Below are 20,853 nucleotides of genomic sequence, written 5' to 3'. Positions count from 1 at the left end.
TCAGTCTCCACTGACTGAAGGCCTGTCAGCCCACTCTGCAGAGGCTTTTTATCATTGGTCACTTCCCATGGATATAAATGGCCCCTTATTTCTCACCAACTCACAAACTGATGCACTACCAGCTGGGGTCTACAAATAACTAAAACAAAATGAAGTTACTCTAGGGTGAACTATTTTCTAACGGAACAATGCAATTAGAACTCAACCCCACAATTCAGATACAAACCAGAGCCAGTGTCTCTCTCAGTCTCCTATTTATAGCACTCAGAAAGTGACATGTGCAGCTGGATTACAATTTCTTCCTTTCACCATCTGGCGCAATTTAGCTTTTCAGCCGCCTGGATGACCTGTACAGTCTGAAGCTGCCTGATGGAAGGATTTACTGGGATGGGCTGTGTTTACACAGGCAAAGAGGTACCAACAGCCAACTTATCAACAGGCACATTAATTTCTGTGGTCACAGTTTGCACAGCTGTAATAACAAAGGATGGTACTATCATTTCATAGGTAATGTTTATTACTCAAACACTACAGCAGGGTTTATGAATCCTGTTCCTTAAATAAATGCCAGCATATATGAAGGGCACATGGGAAATGTGGGATCTAAGTATGACTCTGATGGCTAGCTATGCACCAAGAAATTTTCTTAATTTAACTACTAAAATTAATCTCACAAGTATGCTCTGAGGTGACACCATGAAAAAAATAGGAAATTTTTAATTGTTAGTATTTAACTCGCTCCTGGGCTTCTAGACAAGCTGTCACATTTAGATTTTAAGTGCTTGAGAGTCAGCCATTTGAAATGTGCAGCCACACAGCCAAGTTGCTGTTGTTTAAACAGCCTGGTACTGTGAAATCTCTAGACAGGCTCTGCTTCAGTTAACATTTCTCAGAGCTTTCTTTGGAGCCTTCTTTGCTTTACCAGCACTGCTCTGGAAACAAACTGCCCTTGCCACTGAACTGCAAATCATGAGACAGGTTTCTAGGCTGCACTATGAGCTCTTTCCCAAAGAAATGAACGGGAATAATGAATGAATCTGCTAATAAAATACAGTTCAGAAAAGTTAGGAATAATTTATCCCACACATATTGGCATTTTGCTAATCAAACATGCTGTGCCACAAACCTTTTTCCACATAATAAATTTTAATTCACAAGGCCATGGCAGCAATCCTAATGAAGATTAATTACTGCAGTCCCTTCTATGAAGCCCAGTGCAGCTTCTTTCTTACTTGCTTTCAGAATTCTACAGCACATAGAAATGGTAATGAAAATATATCATATTGTGTTATTTCCCTTACTGGCCATTCACTGATATAAATCAAGACAGTTCTAAAACAAGATTTATAAAAAACAACTGTAGTAAAAGGGATGAATAATCTACTTGTAATCAAATACCAGTGTAGTAGTACTAAAAGCAGAAGACAAGTCTGTCTTGGAGTTGAAACACCATAATGTGGAAGAAGAAAAAAATAAAATTAAAATGGAAACAAGACCAGCAAGAGAGCTCGCTTAGTATTTCTTACTGTTGCATCAGAAACACACAGAAGATCTGACAGCAAAAAGCACTCAAACCAGCCATCAACATCTTGCTTCTGCTCTGAGGTCACCGTTACTTTCTAAAGGCTCTAGTGCACAAGAGGCAGTGGACTGATATTAGATGTCTGAGGCTGCAACAGCACTTTTCTTCCCTGCTCCTGTTGCAGACACTGCTGATCAAAAAATAGCAGTACCTGACCCAGCCCTGGATAACTGGAGTTTCTGTTCTGTGTATTTGGGATAAGGAATTTCAGCTTTCTTTATAAACCAGTCTGTAAACACAAATGTTTCAGGGGTTGAATCACTGCTCTGAGTTGAAACTGCTCCAGATGGAGGTGTCCATGGCTTCAAACCAGCCATTTTAATTTGCTGTATGTCCTTCTATCAGAGACTTAACCTCTGAAATGTGCTGCTGCCTTTGGAGATACTGCTAATCACCTCCCTAACCCTTGTACCAAATCACTTCTCAGCTTCATCTGACACTGACATTCTTCAAATCTGTTCTTCTCTTTTTCTTTTGTGGCACTGTTACCATCCTGCAATTGTTGATAGTCAACTTCCAAACTGCAGAGTTTCAGTAAATATTCATTCCATTTCTCCTTCATTTATGCAAACATTTGCTGAGGGCATACTAAATTTTCTTCCTGTTTTGTTGGTTTTTTTTAGAGGTAATTTCTGTAGCTGCCAAGCTTACAGGGACCACAGGTAAGATCTAGTCTGACCTGCAGAGCATAGGTTACCAAATTTCACTAAGAAATTCTATCATCATCCATTTCATATACTGAGAGTATAACTATTATAAAGACTTCCATGGCATAAGAACACCGTATCTCTATCAACAGCAAGCAGTTCAGCGTCTCCATGTCCAATTTTGCAGCTAAACAGCATGACGAAACCTTTAAGCAGAGACCTTTTACAATGTTTCCTATGGTGCTTTTCTGGCCACCAAAACATCAAGTTCTGGCCTTCACAAAGGCCCTGATTGAACCTGAATAATACAAGCTAGAGGCAGCACCATGATTTGCAGATGAATCATCTCAAAGGACAATGTAACGTCAACTGCATCAAGAATCACACAAACATTATAAGGTCAACACCAGCATCCTGGTACAAGAAGAAGGTATAAGAAACTGCAATTTGCCCACAATATTCATAAAAGAAGGTACACAACCAAGCAGCCCTGACTGCTGACAAGCACACCTGTCAGCTGGTGACTGGCCATAAAATCACAAACAAAACAGTACCAGAACTGAAGACATTTCTCCTTTCCCCTCATGTCCAAGATCTTTTCCATGCTGATCTAAGAGCTAATGCGACCGGTTCCACCTATTAAAGATTTAAAGAAGGTAACGATGAGGTCAATCGTTACTTTGTTCTTCTTCAACATTTTTATTGAAAGAGGTAGAGGGATTAGAAATATCAGAAACCCAATTTGACTGCAAAATGAATATTTAGGAATTCCGCTGCTTTTCTTCCACCCTTCTTTGATACACTTAATTTTTTCACCTCATTAACAATTTACATTGATAGCCTTAAACCAAATATGATGAATGTTGCTAGATATACAAAAATTAATCTCATATTACATGCTTGGAGTCATTAATTACTCTGCTTGTAGAGGTATGGCTAGAAGGAAATTTTATTCAAAGGCAAATTTAACTCACAATTCATGTAGCTCCTCCAATTAAAAAAAAAATGCTGGGGAGGAGGGAGAAAAGATTAACTATGTTTTTGACTTCTTCGACTAGGGACAGATGGTCTATTTTTACAGACTGCTGAAGGAAGATAACCTAGGTCTCACATACCTGCTTTGAATTATCCCTTTTAGAAGCATTTTTTGCCTCTTAAAGCAAGTAGCAGCTAGTGTTGCCCATCATATTTCTATTTTAATTCAACACTTTGAGCAAATTTTCTGAATTTTGGAAATGTGATTGTGCCCCTGTACTTGGCACTCGTGAGGCCACACCTCAAGTACTGTGTGCAGTTCTGGGCCCCTCAGTACAAGAAGAATGGATGTCGAGTTGCTGGAGCGTGTCCAGAGGCGAGCTACCAAGCTGGTGAAGGGTCTGGAGAATCAGTCATATGAGGAGTGGCTGAGGGAACTAGGATTCTTTAGTTTGAAGAACAGGAGGCTGAGGGGAGACCTCATTGCACTCTACAAGTACCTGAAAGGAGGTTGTAGAGAGGTGGGAGTTGGCCTATTCTACCAAGTCAATAATGACAGGATGAGAGAAAATGGCCTGAAGCTGCACCAGGGGACGTTTAGGCTGGATATCAGAAAGAACTTCTTTATCGAAAGAGTGGTTGGACAGTGGAACAGGCTGTCCAGGGAGGTGGTGGAATCACCATCCCTGTAAGTGTTTAAAAGAAATATAGATATAGTGCTTAGTTACATAATTTAAGTACTGAAAGGGTAAATTAGGTTATGGTGGGGGGGATTTAGGTTATGGTTGGACTTGATGATCTTAAAGGTGCCTTCCAACCAGGATGATTCTATGATTCTATGACTTTCCACCTACACACTCCTAAAAGACATGTGGTTTCATCAACACTGCCTAACAGAAGCAGTCTTTGGTCTGTCCTACCACACCAAAATACAATGGGACATTGCCCAGAAGAGCTCTAGTTGACACTATCTGAAGTCACAGCAGTTGTGAGTAATCATGTCCCAATACTTTATCCTGTACCCTGGCCAAAGCCATTTAGCCTGTAAAGACATGGCTGACGTTCCCTAGACAGGCCCAAGCCAGCACATGATTAACTGCCACCTGCTGCACTGCACATCAGAGCCACCAGGGGCTCTTGGTTCCAACACATTCCTTTCAGGGCCTGCTAGACATGTCATTTTGTCCCGGACCCTGTCATCGTACAAATCTATCCATTAGTACGATGTCACCCACTGCTCTTGCCCTTGTGAGCATCCCACAGTTCTTCACTCTCCTCCTACTTTGCATACCTGCCCTGCTTGTTATCACCACTCACTTGGACTTAATTACTAGCCTTAGCAATGAGTGCCAAATCCACTCCTGGCCTGGAAAGTATTCAGTCCCTTTGTGTACAGATGGAAAAACGAACAAAAACATTTAAAAATCCCCTTGGAGGAAGTCATGGACCTCTCCTATTATGGCTATGAAGCTTCAAGTGATGGCAGTTCTTGAGAAACATTTGTTACAACAAGAATGTTTTGCTACTAGCCAGGGAAAGCTTAAATCCCCAAACTGATACCAAAAAAGTGACTCAGTGAGATTATAATCCCCAGAGCACTAAAACGGACATGAGGGATTAAAACAAACATTTTACTTAAGGAAGAAAAACCAAACTGCAACTTTGTACTCATAAAATGAATGCACAAAAAATGTAACTGTGTAATGCAGCAGGGTTTGTATGACAAGAATGCGCAGATATTGTATGTGAAAACCATAACAAAATTTATGTTTTAACAGTTCATTTGCAAGCCCACCCTTTTAAACAACTGAACAATGCTGTGATTTTAAATGATCATCAACTACATTTTCAAACATATAGAATATATTAAATCCATACATCATCTTAAAGAAATTATATTACAGAACATGATTTGACGAGCCTTGGCATTCCAAAGTAATCTCGAAACATAGTCCATACAACGTATTTAAAGTACACTTAGTAAATTAAAATCTGACAATACGGCAGAAAGAAATCCGTATCTCAACTCCAGCTGAATCATAAATATATATATATATGTATTCATATATATATATATTTAAAGTGTAATTTTGTGCTCAAAGTTACTCTCTTCAGTCCAAATTACATTCAAGTCTAATCTCCCTGGGATAACTGAAATACTGCAGGCGTCGAAGTTACAAGAAAATATTCCATCAAAAAGTAACTCAAATAAGGAGAAGTCCAATAAAATGGAAAACCAAAAAGGATTAAACTGTGTCTATGTGATATTTAATATACATGTGTAAACATGGAACACTAAAAACAAGAAAAATATTTTTCAAGATCAGTTGCCACATGTGATTAGATGTAGCTTCCAAGGGAATGCTCTTGTCTAGTGGACAGAGCATTCAGTGGGCCCTATGAGTGTCTGAACTTTATTCCCAGACCTCTGCCACTGCCATGACCTTAGGACAAGTTACTACATGACATGAAGTTCAACAAGGGCAAGTGTAGAGTTTTGCATTTGGGGAAGAGAAACCCCATGTACCAGTACAGGCTGGGGGCTGACCTGCTGGAGAGCAGTGTAGGTGAAAGGGATCTGGGGGTCGTGGTAGACAGGAGGATGACCATGAGCCAGCAATGTGCCCTTGTGGCTAAGAAGGCCAATGGCATCCTGGGGTGCATTAGAAAGGGTGTGGTTAGTAGGTCAAGAGAGGTTCTCCTCCCCCTCTATTCTGCATTGGTGAGGCTGCATCTGGAATATTGTGTCCAGTTCTGGGCCCCTCAGTTCAAGAAGGACAGGGAACTGCTGGAAAGAGTCCAGCGCAGAGCCACAAAGATGATTAAGGGAGTGGAACATCTCCCTTATGAGGAAAAGCTGAGGGAGCTGGGTCTCTTTAGTTTGGAGAAAAGGAGACTGAGGGGTGACCTCATCAATGTTTACAAATATGTAAGGGGTGAGTGTCAGGGAGATGGAGTTAGGCTTCTCTCAGTGTTGACCAGTGATAGGACAAGGGATAATGGGATCAAATTGGAGCACAGGAGGTTCAAGGTGAATATTCGAAAAAAAATTTTTACTGTGAGAGTGACAGAGCACTGGAACAGGCTGCCCAGAGAGGTTGTGGAGTCTCCTTCACTGGAGACATTCAAAACCCGCCTGGACGCCTTCCTGTGTGATGTACTCTAGGTGACCCTGCTCTGGCGGGGGGGTTGGACTAGATGATCTTTCGAGGTCCCTTCCAACCCCTAGGATTCTATGACTAACATTCCTGCCTATAAAAATCATACTGACCTCCTTTGAGGTCCTTCTTTGAGTCTTAACTCTCCTTGAGAGCTGACACTCTGACTCCAGGTGGCCAGATCAGACACTGATTAATTAAAAATCTGCACTGATTACCACTGCCAATAATCTGCCCATTTCTGTCAACTTTTATTTTTAAAGTTTATCTTGAATCCAGATGACATGTTTGGGGAAAGAATCAATATAAACAGTGATCTATAAATACATAAAAAAAGACAGAAGTGACCTCCCCTAGACAAATTGTTACTCAATGATACTAAAAGTAAGCTAGAAAAAAATCCCAATTTTAAACTGACTGACCCCATCATGTTTTCAAAATACTTCTGAAGCAGTCATGCTAGAAAATATTGTATTGCCAAGATAGCTAAGCCTAGCTAGGGCTACAAGTTGAAATAATGCAACATCTGGTTTAAAAAATGCAGAACTAAGCACCACAACCTTTTTCCTACAGGAAGTATGCAACTATTTGGCAGTAATTAGGAAATGCCTGTGGTAATTAAATATTTAACCAGTACTGTTGTGACACTAGGTTTCCTATAGCTGGTTTTGGGTAACTCCTTCCCACTAGTTCAGTTGTCCATCAGCTTAATGGATGCCAGGAATCTGTCCTTCCATGGCAACATACACACCAATAAATATGGGAAGTAACCACTCACCAAAGCTTTACTTCAGACTTTCTCAATAAACTCAGCAAACTACCAATAACTATCAAGATTCCCTCTACTTTGTTACCTGCAGTAACACATTACCACAGAAGTCGGTTCAGAATTTGCTCTCAAAAGAAAAAGGGCAGAATCAGCACTACTATGGTCCCAAATGGAGAAGCATTAGTATCCTGAAATACTTCTCTTGGCACCTCTGTTAGAGTTGTGCATAAATGCAGAATTCCTAAATACAGTTCTCTTCTCCTTCTTGTCTCATAGTTAACATTAGACCAAACAGAGACGGACCCTTCCAACAAAATGCGGTTTTACAAAATTATCCAGCTCAAATTACTGCCTTGTATCCAGGTTTTACTCATCAGAATCTCATATATTGAAAAGACAATATTAACCATATTGCTGATATTACCTAGGGGAAGCCAAGAATAAAGTTTCATCATATAATATGATATGATATGAACTTGATTCCATGGCAAGCAATCAGTGAACACCACTAGACGAAGCATTTATCAAATATGAACAGATATATTTTAAAGCTAGCAACATGAGAAAAGCAACCTACAAATCCTCTTAGATAGCCCTCCCCAAGAAACACATCTAGAAGAGAGCAAAATAAACATCTATACTCCCATTTAAGTGTCAAGACCATGTTTCTGAACCTGGTACATGCCAGGCTGATTGTCAGATACACACAGATGGACTTCTTTGTTGTGGCGAAGCCAATGGCAAAACCCACACAGGACTCCATGCAGTATCCCTCCTTCTTTCTGCAGTATATATGCTGAAGAACTGCAGGATGCTGCCATCAATTACACACCTTCATCCCCACCCTGTGCTTTTCTGTTAAACTACAAGAAACAAAATCTTCTGGTTTACATAATTAAAAACACTGTTCTATATCAAGAAGAAAATTTTAACATTGTTAATTTCAGAATATATATTCTAACTTTGATTCCACTTAATCTGTAGTGTTGAAGAGTCTCAGCAACACAATCCTAAACCCATCAAGCTTCATCATGCATAAATTTATTTACTATAGCACAGGTACAGAGGGCTCATTGAAACTCTCAAATGCCTTCAACGTTTCTTCTTTTAAACAGAGCACATAATGTGACATTACAGAAACATCTTTCTGGAATGTATTGGGCTCGTGTGGCATGACTTTTGTAGCAGGTGCTTCTGTGAGAAGCTTCTAGAAGCTCACCCCATGTCTGATAGAGCCAATGCCAGCTGGCTCTAAGACGGACCCACCACCGGCCAAGGCTGAGGCAAGTAACAGCAGTGGTAGTGCTGGGGGGTTTTGCCCGTGATAGTAAATGGTGAGGGATCTCCCTGTCTTTATCAAGACCCACCACTCTTTCATTATATTTACTCATTCCTGTTCAGCCAAGGACGGGGGGATGATAGAGCAGCTTGGTGGGTTCCTGGCATCCAGCCAGAGTCAAACCACCAGAGAAACACATGAAACCTCCAGGGAGTCAGTCAAGGTTTTTGTATATGGAACAGTCTCACCAAGATCACTTTAACACTGACTCCGAAATCTTTCTCAGACAGCTCCACAAAATAACAGCCTTTAGGACAGATTTCTGTTCAGCCTCTACCTAACAAAAAACCTTAGCATTTAAGTTTCAGGAGTGAAAGGATTACTGTAAAATGAGTTCCTAACATGTAAACAAAACAGTTTCTAAAAACCATGAACATTTCAAAACTGACATGGAAGATGTGTGCATACCTATAGCTGTCTTCACTTTCTGAATTCTGCTCTTCATCGGAGTCTTTGTATTTATCAGGATCTGGAAGAGTACTGGGGTCAAACTCTTCTTCGCTTCCACTGTGAGCAAGAAAGGCCACTGTTTCCTCTTCAACCTGACAGATGACAAAAGGAGAGTTACAAGACAAGCAAACAAGTCTATGTTACTTGCCACAACCCCATTAATAGGAATATCATAACAAAAGCCATTGCCCTCAACCACAGTCAAAGGCCACTGCTATTCTAGCCAGGAAGATGGAATCATTTCTATCATCATCAGTGCTCTCCCCCGATGCTCTTTGTTAAAAGTTGAAAAAATTTTATTCAAAAAGGAAGCACAAAGATTTATGTTCAAATACTACCTTCCCAATATTGTCAGCTTAAATCTACCAAATCTAAAAGAGATTTGGGCAGGAACTAATCAACAGTCATCTGAAGGAAAGTGTTTAAGTAATATGAAGATTTACTGTCTCTCAGAAACACAGTAGCAAAAAGATATGAGCTTGTGGGCACATTAATCACTGCTGTAAGGTCTATTTAATGAAATACTCTGATTTAAAAGTCATCCGAGCGACCTTGCATTTAAAAACCAAAATGCTGCTTAAGCTAAATTAACTGGTCTAATGGAGTTTCAGCCATCCACCACAAGTGATACATGTTCTTCAGGCTTCTTCCCAGACCACCTCATCCCTCCTCTTGGGGCTCAGCTTCCATCCACCCGTGCAGCATGTCTTGGGACAAGCTGCTGCTGTTGCCAAGTTTCCCCAAGCTGCAGGATGCATCACTAATTGCTCAACAAAGAGAGCACAGAAGATGCTGCTCCACAAAAGCCTTGGATAATATAATACATCTGACTGCTTCTGCAGATACAGGTTCTGTGTCACACAGTCCTGAACTGATAGCACCATTTTTATCTATTTTTGCTAACAGGTATGAAGAAAACTGACAGACAGGAGGTACAGAAAAATGCAAACAAAAATCTTACAGGCATTTCTAATCAATGTGAACCCTAGATTTATGCATATTTATGCTGGAAAGCAAAAAGAAAAGTGAAGAAACTATAATTAACAGACATCTCTACCTTTTGTTTATATGTCTAATCAACACGCACACAGCTGAGTTTCCAAAACAGTACTCTTTTAAGTGATCTTAATTCTACAAATAAGCTCACATCTTTAAATATTTAAAGCTCAGTTTTGTTCTGATTTTTCACTATTCCCATCTATCAAGGGGACATGGTTTAGTTGGCACGGTGGTGTTGGGTTGACAGTTGGACTTGATGATCTTAGAGGTCTTTTCCAACTTTCATGATTCTATGGTTTTTAAGGTAATTGTATAGCTGGGCATATAAAATCATTAAAAGCACTGTCAGACTCACCAGCACTCTAAACTCTAACTAACATAACCCCTGTTCTAATTGTTTTTGCTACAAGACATAATGACAACTTGCTCTCTTCATAAAGAAGGCTGAATGGCTGGTGGAGCTCAGGTAAATGTGTTAGGCAGGCTAAGAGAAGCTTAAAATCAAGAAATTGATGTACCTTCTTAAGAAAACAGACACTTAAGGGACTCAATAGCAGAATGAAGTTTCATTTCTCCCAGGCATTAGGCACTCAGGTGAAAATTATCTATTACCATCAAATACAAAGGGAGAACTGAAAAAGCATACCATTAAAACCTGCATGTACGTCAAAATGTTGCATTTTCCAATATTTAATTCATAGAATACATATTTATTATGGAATCTCATTTATATCCAATATAATAGGGTTTTAAAAAAAATCCTATTAAATTGTCCTGAGTTGCAATTTCAATGTTCAACACCTTAAGCCATGTATCAGTTCCTAGCAACCAGATTGAGGGAGGAAAAATAATTGTTTTGGCGCTATCAGTTCTGTCCATAGTACGTTATAAAGCACAGTGGGGGAATATTTCTGATCAGTTAAAAACAAGACCTTTAAGATTTGTTTAGAAGTTGATCAGATTTGACTTGAAACAGTCGTATTTATACAATATTCAGTTCCTTTTGAGCTATGTCACCCCTTAGCTTCTATCCATAATACAGCCTCTCCCAGGAACTGGTGTTTGTGATTTTAATGCTAAGAAAATGTACATTTTTAATACTGCTAGGACGTTACCCTGCACAAGTATACATTAAAAATTTAGCCTATTTTGGCTGATATAAAAGGATATTTAAAAATATAATCCCTCTTACGATATGACAGCACTCCAAATCTTCTTCATTTTTGTTATTTTTGACAATTATTTTTCAGAGGAAAATGGGGCTTGTTTCTGCATCATGTTTATGATGGAACACATTCACAGAGAGGTTTTGTAGCATTTCCTTTAAAACATCTTACTCTTGCAGGTTGTTTTTTTTTTTCCCTAGCCTGTACCCCCACCCCACAACACTGTGTCCCCAGCTGATGCACAGTTGCTATGCTATTTCATCATCTACATTGCCCCAGAGGTAGTTATTTTGGCAGTCCACAAACAGAAATACAGTCTTTGATGCAGCTGGTGTGTTTGACTGAACAGTTGCTTTGAAGATCAAGACCAAAGCCTTAGACAATACTGAAAACTGACTGGGTGCCAGTGGAGAAAACCAAGTGTTGATCTGACAGACAAAGAGCTGCCTAAACCATGCCAAAATTGGACAACTACACTCCACACCATCTAATGCACATCAATAGCCTTCAAATCCAAACACAGAAAGTATTGTTTCCACTGAGGGAATGGTCTTGCCAGCTAACAGGGGAAAGGCCACCTTTTGACCACATTTCTAAAATGTGTACAGTGATGGTGAAGGTTTACCCTTCATGAACTGTGACCAAGTCACACAAGGCTTTCTTCCTGATGTCATCTACCCTTTGTAATCTGCATCAACACTGAAAATTAATTCTAACACGTGACATATACATCCATTCCACAATTAGTTTTGCAACCTGGTCTAGGCTTGTTTCTTCTTATGGATAAATAGGAAGTGATCTACAAAAGGGTGAGAAGAACCAAGAACACGTTGTTACACGACTTTGTGTTCTCTTGGCATGAAGCACAGACAAATCATAGTATACCAGGTTGGAATGGACCTTGACGACCAGATGCATTTAAGGCACATCACAGAAAGGAGATAATGTGGACACAAACAGGGTCAACTGCTTCAGAAGGACTGGCCAAGTTAGAACCATAGATTCACAGCATCATAGAAACATTAGGGTTGGAAGAGACCTTAAGGATCGTCTAGATCCAACCCCTCTGCGCGGGGCAGCGACACCTCCCATTAGATCAAGTTGCTCAAAGCCCCATCCAACCTGGCCATGAATACTGTCAGGGATGGGGCTTCCACAGCCTTCCTGGGCAACCTGTTCCAGTGCCTGGCCAGAAAATCTGGCAATAAAAAATCAAACCAAGGTTGCAGGTTAGTCAGACAGCTGTAGTCTCTGTACCAAGACGATCTAACTGATCTTCAGACTCTGGGAGGAGTTACCCATAGCTCGTCTTTCACACTACTTTACAGAGCATGATACTTACTTTTCAGTAGAAGGGGCAGGTAACTCTTAACTCCATCTTCAAATAATTCACCCTTCCCAATCACTAGCAGTTACACCAAGGTTTCATTTAATCCAGTCATGCTTTATATCTTTCTACACAATCAAATATCTTAAGTAACACAATTAGCCCAGTTTAGCCAGCAGAAGCTTGCTTTTACCAGTGTTCTCAAGTAATATATAATGAAAATACTTCATATTCTTTCCTGGCATTCCTAAATGCCCCATATTTTATGGTCAGTGAATGGGTAAGTAGTTCTCTAAAGTGGTCTCCGTGTTCAAACATTTCAACCCATCAGTCTTCTCCAGGGAACCTCAGCATGTGTCCACAAAGACAGTGCCTACATGAGGGAATTTTATCTGTAGTGCTTTCTGGCACTTTTGAACAAGCCTGAAGGAACTGCATCCTTTGCTGTGACACAGCAGATGTGTCCCACCACCACCACCGTGCTCAGACACTGGGAGCAGAGATCACTCTTTGCTTAGTGACTGGTGTATTTTTCAAGAACAAACAGATAAACAGCAGCCCTGACATGAAACAATCGGAATGGAAACCCCCTAAGTCACATAATTCTGTAAACTGGTTAGTTCTGCTCTTGTTTTTGGAGTAACTAATTTGTATTCCGTGCATGAGAAACAACAAAACTAGAATTAAGCACTTGTCCTGTGACAAGACTTTCATGTTTTCACTGTACTGCTTAAGTCATGTACTCTAAACGCTTGTACAAAATACATACATAAAGTAACCCATTTACAGGGAGAAAACTATTAATCAAATTAATCCCTTGCAGTGAAAGTTATTTTAACTACTACTGGTGCTTCTACATATAGAACCGAGGAAAAAAACCCAGAAGTAGCACTGCTGCTCACAGCATTGACTCCATTGCTTGCTGTGAGAACGAGACCTTGTCGGCCTTCATCCAGGACCTATTTATCAGCAGCAATAGTCACATTTGTAACACAAATAGCAAGTAACCAGCAAATTGGAAAGTGTCTGACTCATGCTGCACACCTCCAAGGGTCATTTATTATTAATTTTTTGTTGTTGTTGCTGTCAAATCCACCTTCCCCAAGCCATTAATCCCTTTCTACAAAATTCTGAAAAACACAACTTTTGGCCCAAAGAGCCAGAGTTAAGGGTTACCTAGAAGACGCAGGAGCAGAGAGGAATACAGCCTGATGAAGGACAAGGAAGTAAGCTAGGTGGGGAAGACGATGAGCTACAGACATGACACAGCAGGAGACCTGCCCTCTCCTATTTCCACATATTTCCACATTGTGGAGCAGCTTTTGTTAAGCGTTAGGAAAATCTGTAGCCAAAAAATTACCAAGGTAGTGGCTGAAAAATAAGCGAGTGAGTATATGGCAATAACCAGTGAAAACTAAGCTCTTGATAGAAACTGGTAGATGAAAGGCCATGAAGGGTGCTGGAAGTTAAGGGCCTGCGGAGACACACGAAGAGAGGTAACTTCACAGCAGCATTTTTAATAGATACTAAAGGAGCACAATGGTATTCCTAAAGGAAGGTGGAGAAGACACAGCAGAAGTCAGAACAGAGAACCATAATACCCTCTGATAACAAATATATCTATGTGAACTATGAATAGAAAAGGCATGTCTTAGAAATGCTAAGCAGGAAGAACAAGAAAGATTTATATGAGGCAAAGTCTTTTAGACCACTTAATTGAAAGAAACACATTTTTTCAGCTCTAAAATAATGTAAAACAACTTCAAAGAAGAAAAAAACCCAAACCACCACAAACCAGAAACAAATAAAGGATAATTGTTGAGAGTTAGTGTCACTTAGGGAATTGAGATAAAATGTAGTATCATATGTGCAATAGGGCTGGGGAGTGTTAGTACAGGAATAAGCTACAGAGGGCCCTCTTTGGTAAAGATAGCATGTAATTTGTCATCTGCAGAAAATGAAAGGACAAACGGAAGCTTAGGAAGGATTTAGATAAGCATCACAAAGTGACCATGGCAATTCTAAGGCATTAACTAAAGAGACAGATAGTGGTGATGCTCACAGTGACAGTAAGATAGAAAAGATAGACCTTTTTTCTTGGGAATTGCCTAATCCATGAAACAAGGCCAGTGTGAAAGTGGGAATCAAAGCTGAAGAGCAAAGAACTGTTGAGGCAAAGGTGAGAGGGTCAAAGAGAGGAAGATTATGGAGAGATCGGATGGAGATGACAGAACGATGACAAAGGGAACCATGGTGGAGAGAAGACCCAATTGAAGCTATGTAGAAAAAGGGAAAAAGTAGGAAAGGAAAAGAGTAAGAGGACATGAGAATGCCACTGGAGCTAATTGAGAAGGAGGCAGAAAAACAGTGAAGAGGGAGAAGAGCTCGCAGCAGGTACAGAGGAATTAAATCAAGAGCAAACAGAATGAAGGAACACGCAGCCTGAAGGCACCTCTTCACGTGGCAAATGGCAAAGCCATCACTGTTTCACCAAACAATACAGAAGGTGTTTAGAGTTTACATGGGCTCAGAAAGAAGTAGGTAGGACACAGTAATAAAAATCTGTCATGGGATGGTAAGTACTGCAGTACTGTGCCTTTGTCACTGAAAGTCTCTGAGCTGCAGATCTCTTCAGCCAGGGAGCGTAACAAGATCACAGTTTAAAAACTACTCTGCAGGTACGACTGCAAATTTTCCTGCTAACCAACTACGAAGAAGTCAGGGAGAAGGGAAGAAGGTCACTCTCATTTCAATAGGTAGCCATTTATGGAAGCAATTTTTCCCCCCATTGCTATACAGGTTTCTACCAGTCTTGAAAGGCTTCTTGCACAAATATCAGTTTATTAAATGAATATGGTGAAGAGGACTATCACCTCTTTCTCAGCACAAGAAAAAAAAAAACACTTGAAAAAATGCAGTGAGGGGAAAACTGAAAGCTAAGGCCATTTTCTATCAAAAGTTTAAGCCTGTGCATAATTATATTCATCAAATATATCAGTGTTGATCATATGTAATGGTTCATTGAGGAACCCACCCTGTACCACGTCAAACAGTCTTTGGGTTTTGTAGTGCAGCCAAAATGTTTTATCCTATTTCCATAGTGACTGAGTAACAAGTTCTGGTTTTAGGAATTGAAATACAAGTGGTATACAAATACTAAGAGTAGAAGATCTGGCACTCATCTGTCAGTCAGTGTAATTAGCATATGATAGATTTCTGACTGACTTCTTGCTAGTCCCTCAAAGTCCCTACTTGCAGCAAATCTCAAACATGAAGGTATTTTAACCCAGGAAATAGCAATTTTCAGTTAAGGACATATTGTACCTTACAGTTATTCATTCGCTTGCCTGTTCATTTCAACAACATCTGAAAAATCTTTATACTGCATAAATAATACATTATATCCATAACAATAGGATGCCATACAGTGTATGATTGATTACCTTGGCCTTTAGCTCTGGTGGGAATAGCTTCTGTGAAACAGGGCTCTATTGGACTTCCTGAAAATTACGTTTTGGTAAAACTGTCTGAACAATCATAGAATCATAGAATCATAGAATCCAAGGGGTTGGAAGGGACCTCGAAAGATCATCTAGTCCAACCCCCCCTGCCAGAGCAGGGTCACCTAGAGCACATCACACAGGAAGGCGTCCAGGCGGGTTTTGAATGTCTCCAGTGAAGAAGACTCCACAACCTCTCTGGGCAGCCTGTTCCAGTGCTCTGTCACTCTCACAGTAAAAAAATTTTTTCTGATATTCACCTTAAACCTCCTGTGCTCCAATTTGTATCCATTACTCCTTGTCCTATCACTGGTCATCACTGAAAAAAGCTTAACTCCATCTTCTTGACACTCACCCTTTACGTACTTGTAGATGCTAGACATAATGTTAACACCACTGCACGAGCAGGTCCAAACTTGAACTTTTCATATTGTACCAAAACCATGCAATTTTACATTTGTTTCTCAAGGAATCAAAAATAGCAAAGTCAGGGTGGGTCAGTGTAAATAAATTACTTGAATCACTAGTTATAATCCTGACTAAAATCAGCAAACTTTTATTTTACACACTGCTACTTTTGTTTTTATTTCAGTATTCTGAAGCATGGTTCCTTTACACTGGACTTTACACAACATGTGGTACCATTTTATGCTAGCTATTTAAAATCCACATTTTTTATTTTCCTTTTTTTATTTCCATAACGACATTAGCAAATGATAAAAGAGCCATCACTTATTTGCCAGGTGATTACTACTTATTTTTTAATCATGGTTAGTGTCAAGTTGACTCTCATTCCATCTGAAGTTGAACCAGATTTCAATCAGAATTTTACTTATTTTCTAAAATATATATCTTATCTATATTAAATTACTAATTAATAGTTTAAGTAGAACCGTCTTCATTAAATACAGCAGATACACAGAAGAAAAATAAGAGTTCACCTAAGCAGGTGTTTATGAAGGTATGGGAGTATACATCCTCTGTTGCTAACAAAATTTACTACCTCCGAGTATGCTATCTTATGGGATTTCAGTGTGGCAAACAGCCTCAAACCTAAATTATATTCACAGTCTGAAAGAATATAGTAAGAATAAACAAAAATAAACTGTTCCTCAAATCCTAGTATGTTTTTCAGCCTTCAACTGCACAATTAATTTAACTTATCAAATATATCCAAATGAACAAAATACTATTTCAGAACCAGGAAAGGATCCAACTGGTTAAGAAAACACAGTTAACTTTTCCCTTTCATAATTGTTCTCAAGATCTGGTAATTGTCTAAAACTTTACCAGCAACTGCATTTATTGAATTGTTTATTTTTAGATTATTCTAGGAATCTTTCTCATAGATCATTCCTTAATACCTTAATTTTACCTACTGTTATTAAGTTAGCAAAAAAAAAAGAAAAAAAATTATTTTAATAACTGTTTTGGTCTTTTTACTGAGCTGTTGATATTTATCTACTGTGTTGTTAATAATTATAAGATGGTTTCCCCCATCCCATTCCCCCAAATACTTGCAACATGCATACAAAGTAACAAAGAAAGGGAGAACAAGGAGGATAAATGTTAGTATCATTGATTTAAAAATAAATCATAGCATGCTTAGAAAGTCAGGAAAATTAATTTTAGCCTAACCTACTTCCCATGATGAACTCCAGTAAAAACAGCTCATTTGCCCTACTGACTTTTCGGTGTTACATAAGCTGCTTGCAATTACGATTTGCCACACATTAGTGAATACTGGAAACAGAAAGAGCAAACTGAAAACAGGATCTGCTAGCTTGAGTGTAGACATATTGCCATTCCTAACTAATTCATTGGCCACAAGTGATATAAAGGCGTAGGCTTTTATTACTGCAATAGACCTCCACTGGCTACAGAACGTAGGTGCAGCTCCAACAACACGCTTCCTCTGTAGGTCACGCTGATGCAAAGCACTATCTTCACTAAAAGTAAAAATAAGTGCACCAAATAAAATGTGAGTATGACAGTATGCAATATTCATGAGTGTTATTCTGTGAAGTTGAGGCTCTAATTCTGCATTACATCATCACTCTCCAGAACCTCTGCTTGTTTTAAATTAATAAAATTCCAGATTTCACATGTGCTGTAAGGGGCACAAACCAGCTGAACCGCTGTGACAATATCTTCTGGAGGCTGACAGCAACTGGATGACTCAGACCACTGGTTAAAAAATAAACACATTTGCCAGCTAGTCTGATACCTAACCAGCAGATTAAGCTAGACTGACTGATCAGTCAAACAAGAAATGCTCATGTTCTCATGTATGAGGAGAGACGGCAACTGGAGAAGTGGAGACAAGGGAAGTGCACGCACAGAGGGTAGAACAGGAGAACTACTGCCAAGTAGCGTCTCTGCAGAAGTCCACAACAGCCACCCACTTCAGCTGGGCTCCCCTGTTTGAGGCAGTGCTGTCCACCCCCTCCAGTCTTTGTGAAGCACTGACAGCTTCCACACAGTATAAAATATGTAAAATTCAAAACTGAAAAAAAAAAAATAATAAAAAAAAATTGCAGGAAGCTCTACACTCTTTGTTTTCATATTGAACAAATTCAAATCATACAGTTATATCTTTAACAAAAACTTCACTGCAGGTTTGCTTTCTGCCACCTGAATTTGGAAATGGCAAGCAGATCTAGGATCCAGGCTTCCACAAGACTCTGGTGGTCTTGGCTACATTCCACTGCTGGAACACCAAACTCACAGGCACACACTTTGGCGTGCTAAACTACACACCTCTGGCAAGCTACTGAAGCACACATTCCATTTACTGCACCTCTGAGGTCCCTGTGGAATTCCAACAGGAATCCACCAAATGCATCAGACTGTAGGATGGACCAGCCTCTCTGAGCAGCCTGTTCCAGGGCTCCATCACCCTTACAGTAAAAAAGTTCTTCCTCATGTTGAGGTGGAACTTCCTGTGTTCTAGTTTGCACCCACTGCCCCTTGTCCTACCATATGGCATGACTGCAAAGAGATTGGCCCCTCCCCCTTGGCACCCACCTTTCAGATATTTACATACATAAATAAGATCCCCTCTCAGTCTTCTCTTCTCTGGACTAAACAGCTCCAGGTCTCTCAGCCTTTCCTTATAAGACATTTACATAATTCTTCAATTCTTGACCTAATTCTTAAAATGATAGATGAAAACCAGCCCTGGTTTTTTTTTCTTGTTTTTTTTTTGTATGGTTTGGGGATTTTTTTGGCTTAGAATCTTTTTTTCATCTCTTATGTTAAAGACAAGCAAAAGAACTGTAACTTTGAAACAATGTTAAATGCTATTATAATTTTAGAAACAGCAGTATTTCTCCACCTGAGAAATGGTGGACCCTAAGTGCCTGGTCCTCCTTCACTAAGTCACATCTATTTGCAAGGGGAACAATTTATCTTGAAAAATAAATTTTGCTTTCTTCAGGACTGCTACTCTTCGCAACTGTCTGGTTTAGGATTTCAGCTTCCTCAAGTCACTAAAATTATTTTTGCCTCAGTAGAGCCACTTGATTATAAAATTCAGTTGTGATTTGATCGCATTCACAAACCTATCTCCTCACGCATGTGACTTAAATGGGTTATGCTTCTTTTTTGAGTTCTTGCAGTTTCACAAAATTTTGAGGATTAAATTTAATGACCTGTTGAAAATAAATAAATCATTTGTTATATCACATTCCACTTGGCATACAATATTAGCACAGAGAACATTTGCTAGAGGTACTGTTAAGTGAAAATCCTTGTTACATTATGCATGACTTCTGAAAGTACTGAGTACATAATACCCATCATGGAATTCAGAATATATAACTAAATTTAGAAAGAAGTACATTTAGATCTGTGATCAGTATTCTGACATCTTCAGTTAGGAGTTTAATTAAAACTTGCTTTTTGTATTAAGTCTATTTTTACTAAAGAGGCACAGAATCATGTTTTATACATTATGCATAAATAAAAAGAGATTTAAAAGTTATTTGTAAATGCCTTGTGTTAAAGATACTTAATAATTCAAGTCACTGTTCCATAACTCCTCTTCACAGTTGTGATGAAAAGGCACAACTAGTGAACATGATCTACATCTTTGAGGGCTTCAGCCACCTTGCTGGCAATCAATCCCTTTCAGCACCTCAAATACTACTTCCTGTGGCAAGAGACTGATAAATGAGATCACTGGGTGACACAGGGTATGGATTTTTTTTTTTTTCAGGACAGAAATTAAAAAAAATAAAACCAAAGAGATTATTGGACATATCTGATGCACCAGACTAATCCTCAGATTCCACAATTCCTGTCCTTTGGTATTGAGGATCTCTCACCACTAAGCAGATGACATCTCACTCTCTATTTTTCCATGTGATGCATCACATTTAAAGAATCTTTGTAACTCCTTACTATCACAGTTAGAAACACAAAGATGCACCTAGATGAAGCTCAGAAGGCTGAAGTCCTAACTGTCCTAAATGTCTCCTTCCTCTCAGAAGCTGCATCTCCCAGAGCAGAGCAGCAGCCCTATAAGCTATCAATTCGCTGCTCTGCATATGAAAGCCATGCAAACTTGATTTTGGATTATGCCATGGGTTGTGGTGTAACCCACAGCTGGCTCAGGTTCATCTCAGCCACCTCTTCTGTGAAGGCAGAAACTGCCAACAGACAACTGGTTCCCCTCCAGTCGAAAGCAGGAAAACCTCTTTCAGCAGTTCCCCAGGATTCCCCCACTACATTTTCTCTGACAAGCAATTCACCTTGTAGCTATGGAGTCCTACCACCTAACGCATGAATACCACACGGATGAATACCACACATCTCTGACTGAGCATTACAGAGTGTCAGCTTGCACTCGCAAGTTAGTGCTTGTATTTTTGACAGCCAGGGGAAGCTGACAATGCCTTTTAAACCCAAGATCTCAGCCTTGTGAGCATGAAGGACTGC

The 20,853-nt window shown here is 39.5% G+C and overlaps 1 protein-coding gene across 1 annotated transcript in view; it reads right to left on the bottom strand.

The window, feature by feature from the left end:
* The window catches only part of DDX10 (DEAD-box helicase 10), a 163,113-nt gene that overhangs the window by 3,929 nt on the left and 138,331 nt on the right, over nucleotides 1-20,853 (bottom strand). Inside the window, exon 17 of the mRNA XM_051641310.1 lies at nucleotides 8,879-9,012. Within this exon, the coding sequence (XP_051497270.1) occupies nucleotides 8,879-9,012 (134 nt within the window). The remainder of the gene's footprint in view (nucleotides 1-8,878; nucleotides 9,013-20,853) is intronic.

This window comes from Apus apus, chromosome 1, assembly GCF_020740795.1.
Source record: "Apus apus isolate bApuApu2 chromosome 1, bApuApu2.pri.cur, whole genome shotgun sequence".
NCBI lineage: Eukaryota > Metazoa > Chordata > Aves > Apodiformes > Apodidae > Apus > Apus apus.
Note: the sequence above shows the minus strand (reverse complement) of the source record. Positions and strands in the feature narration are given on the sequence as shown.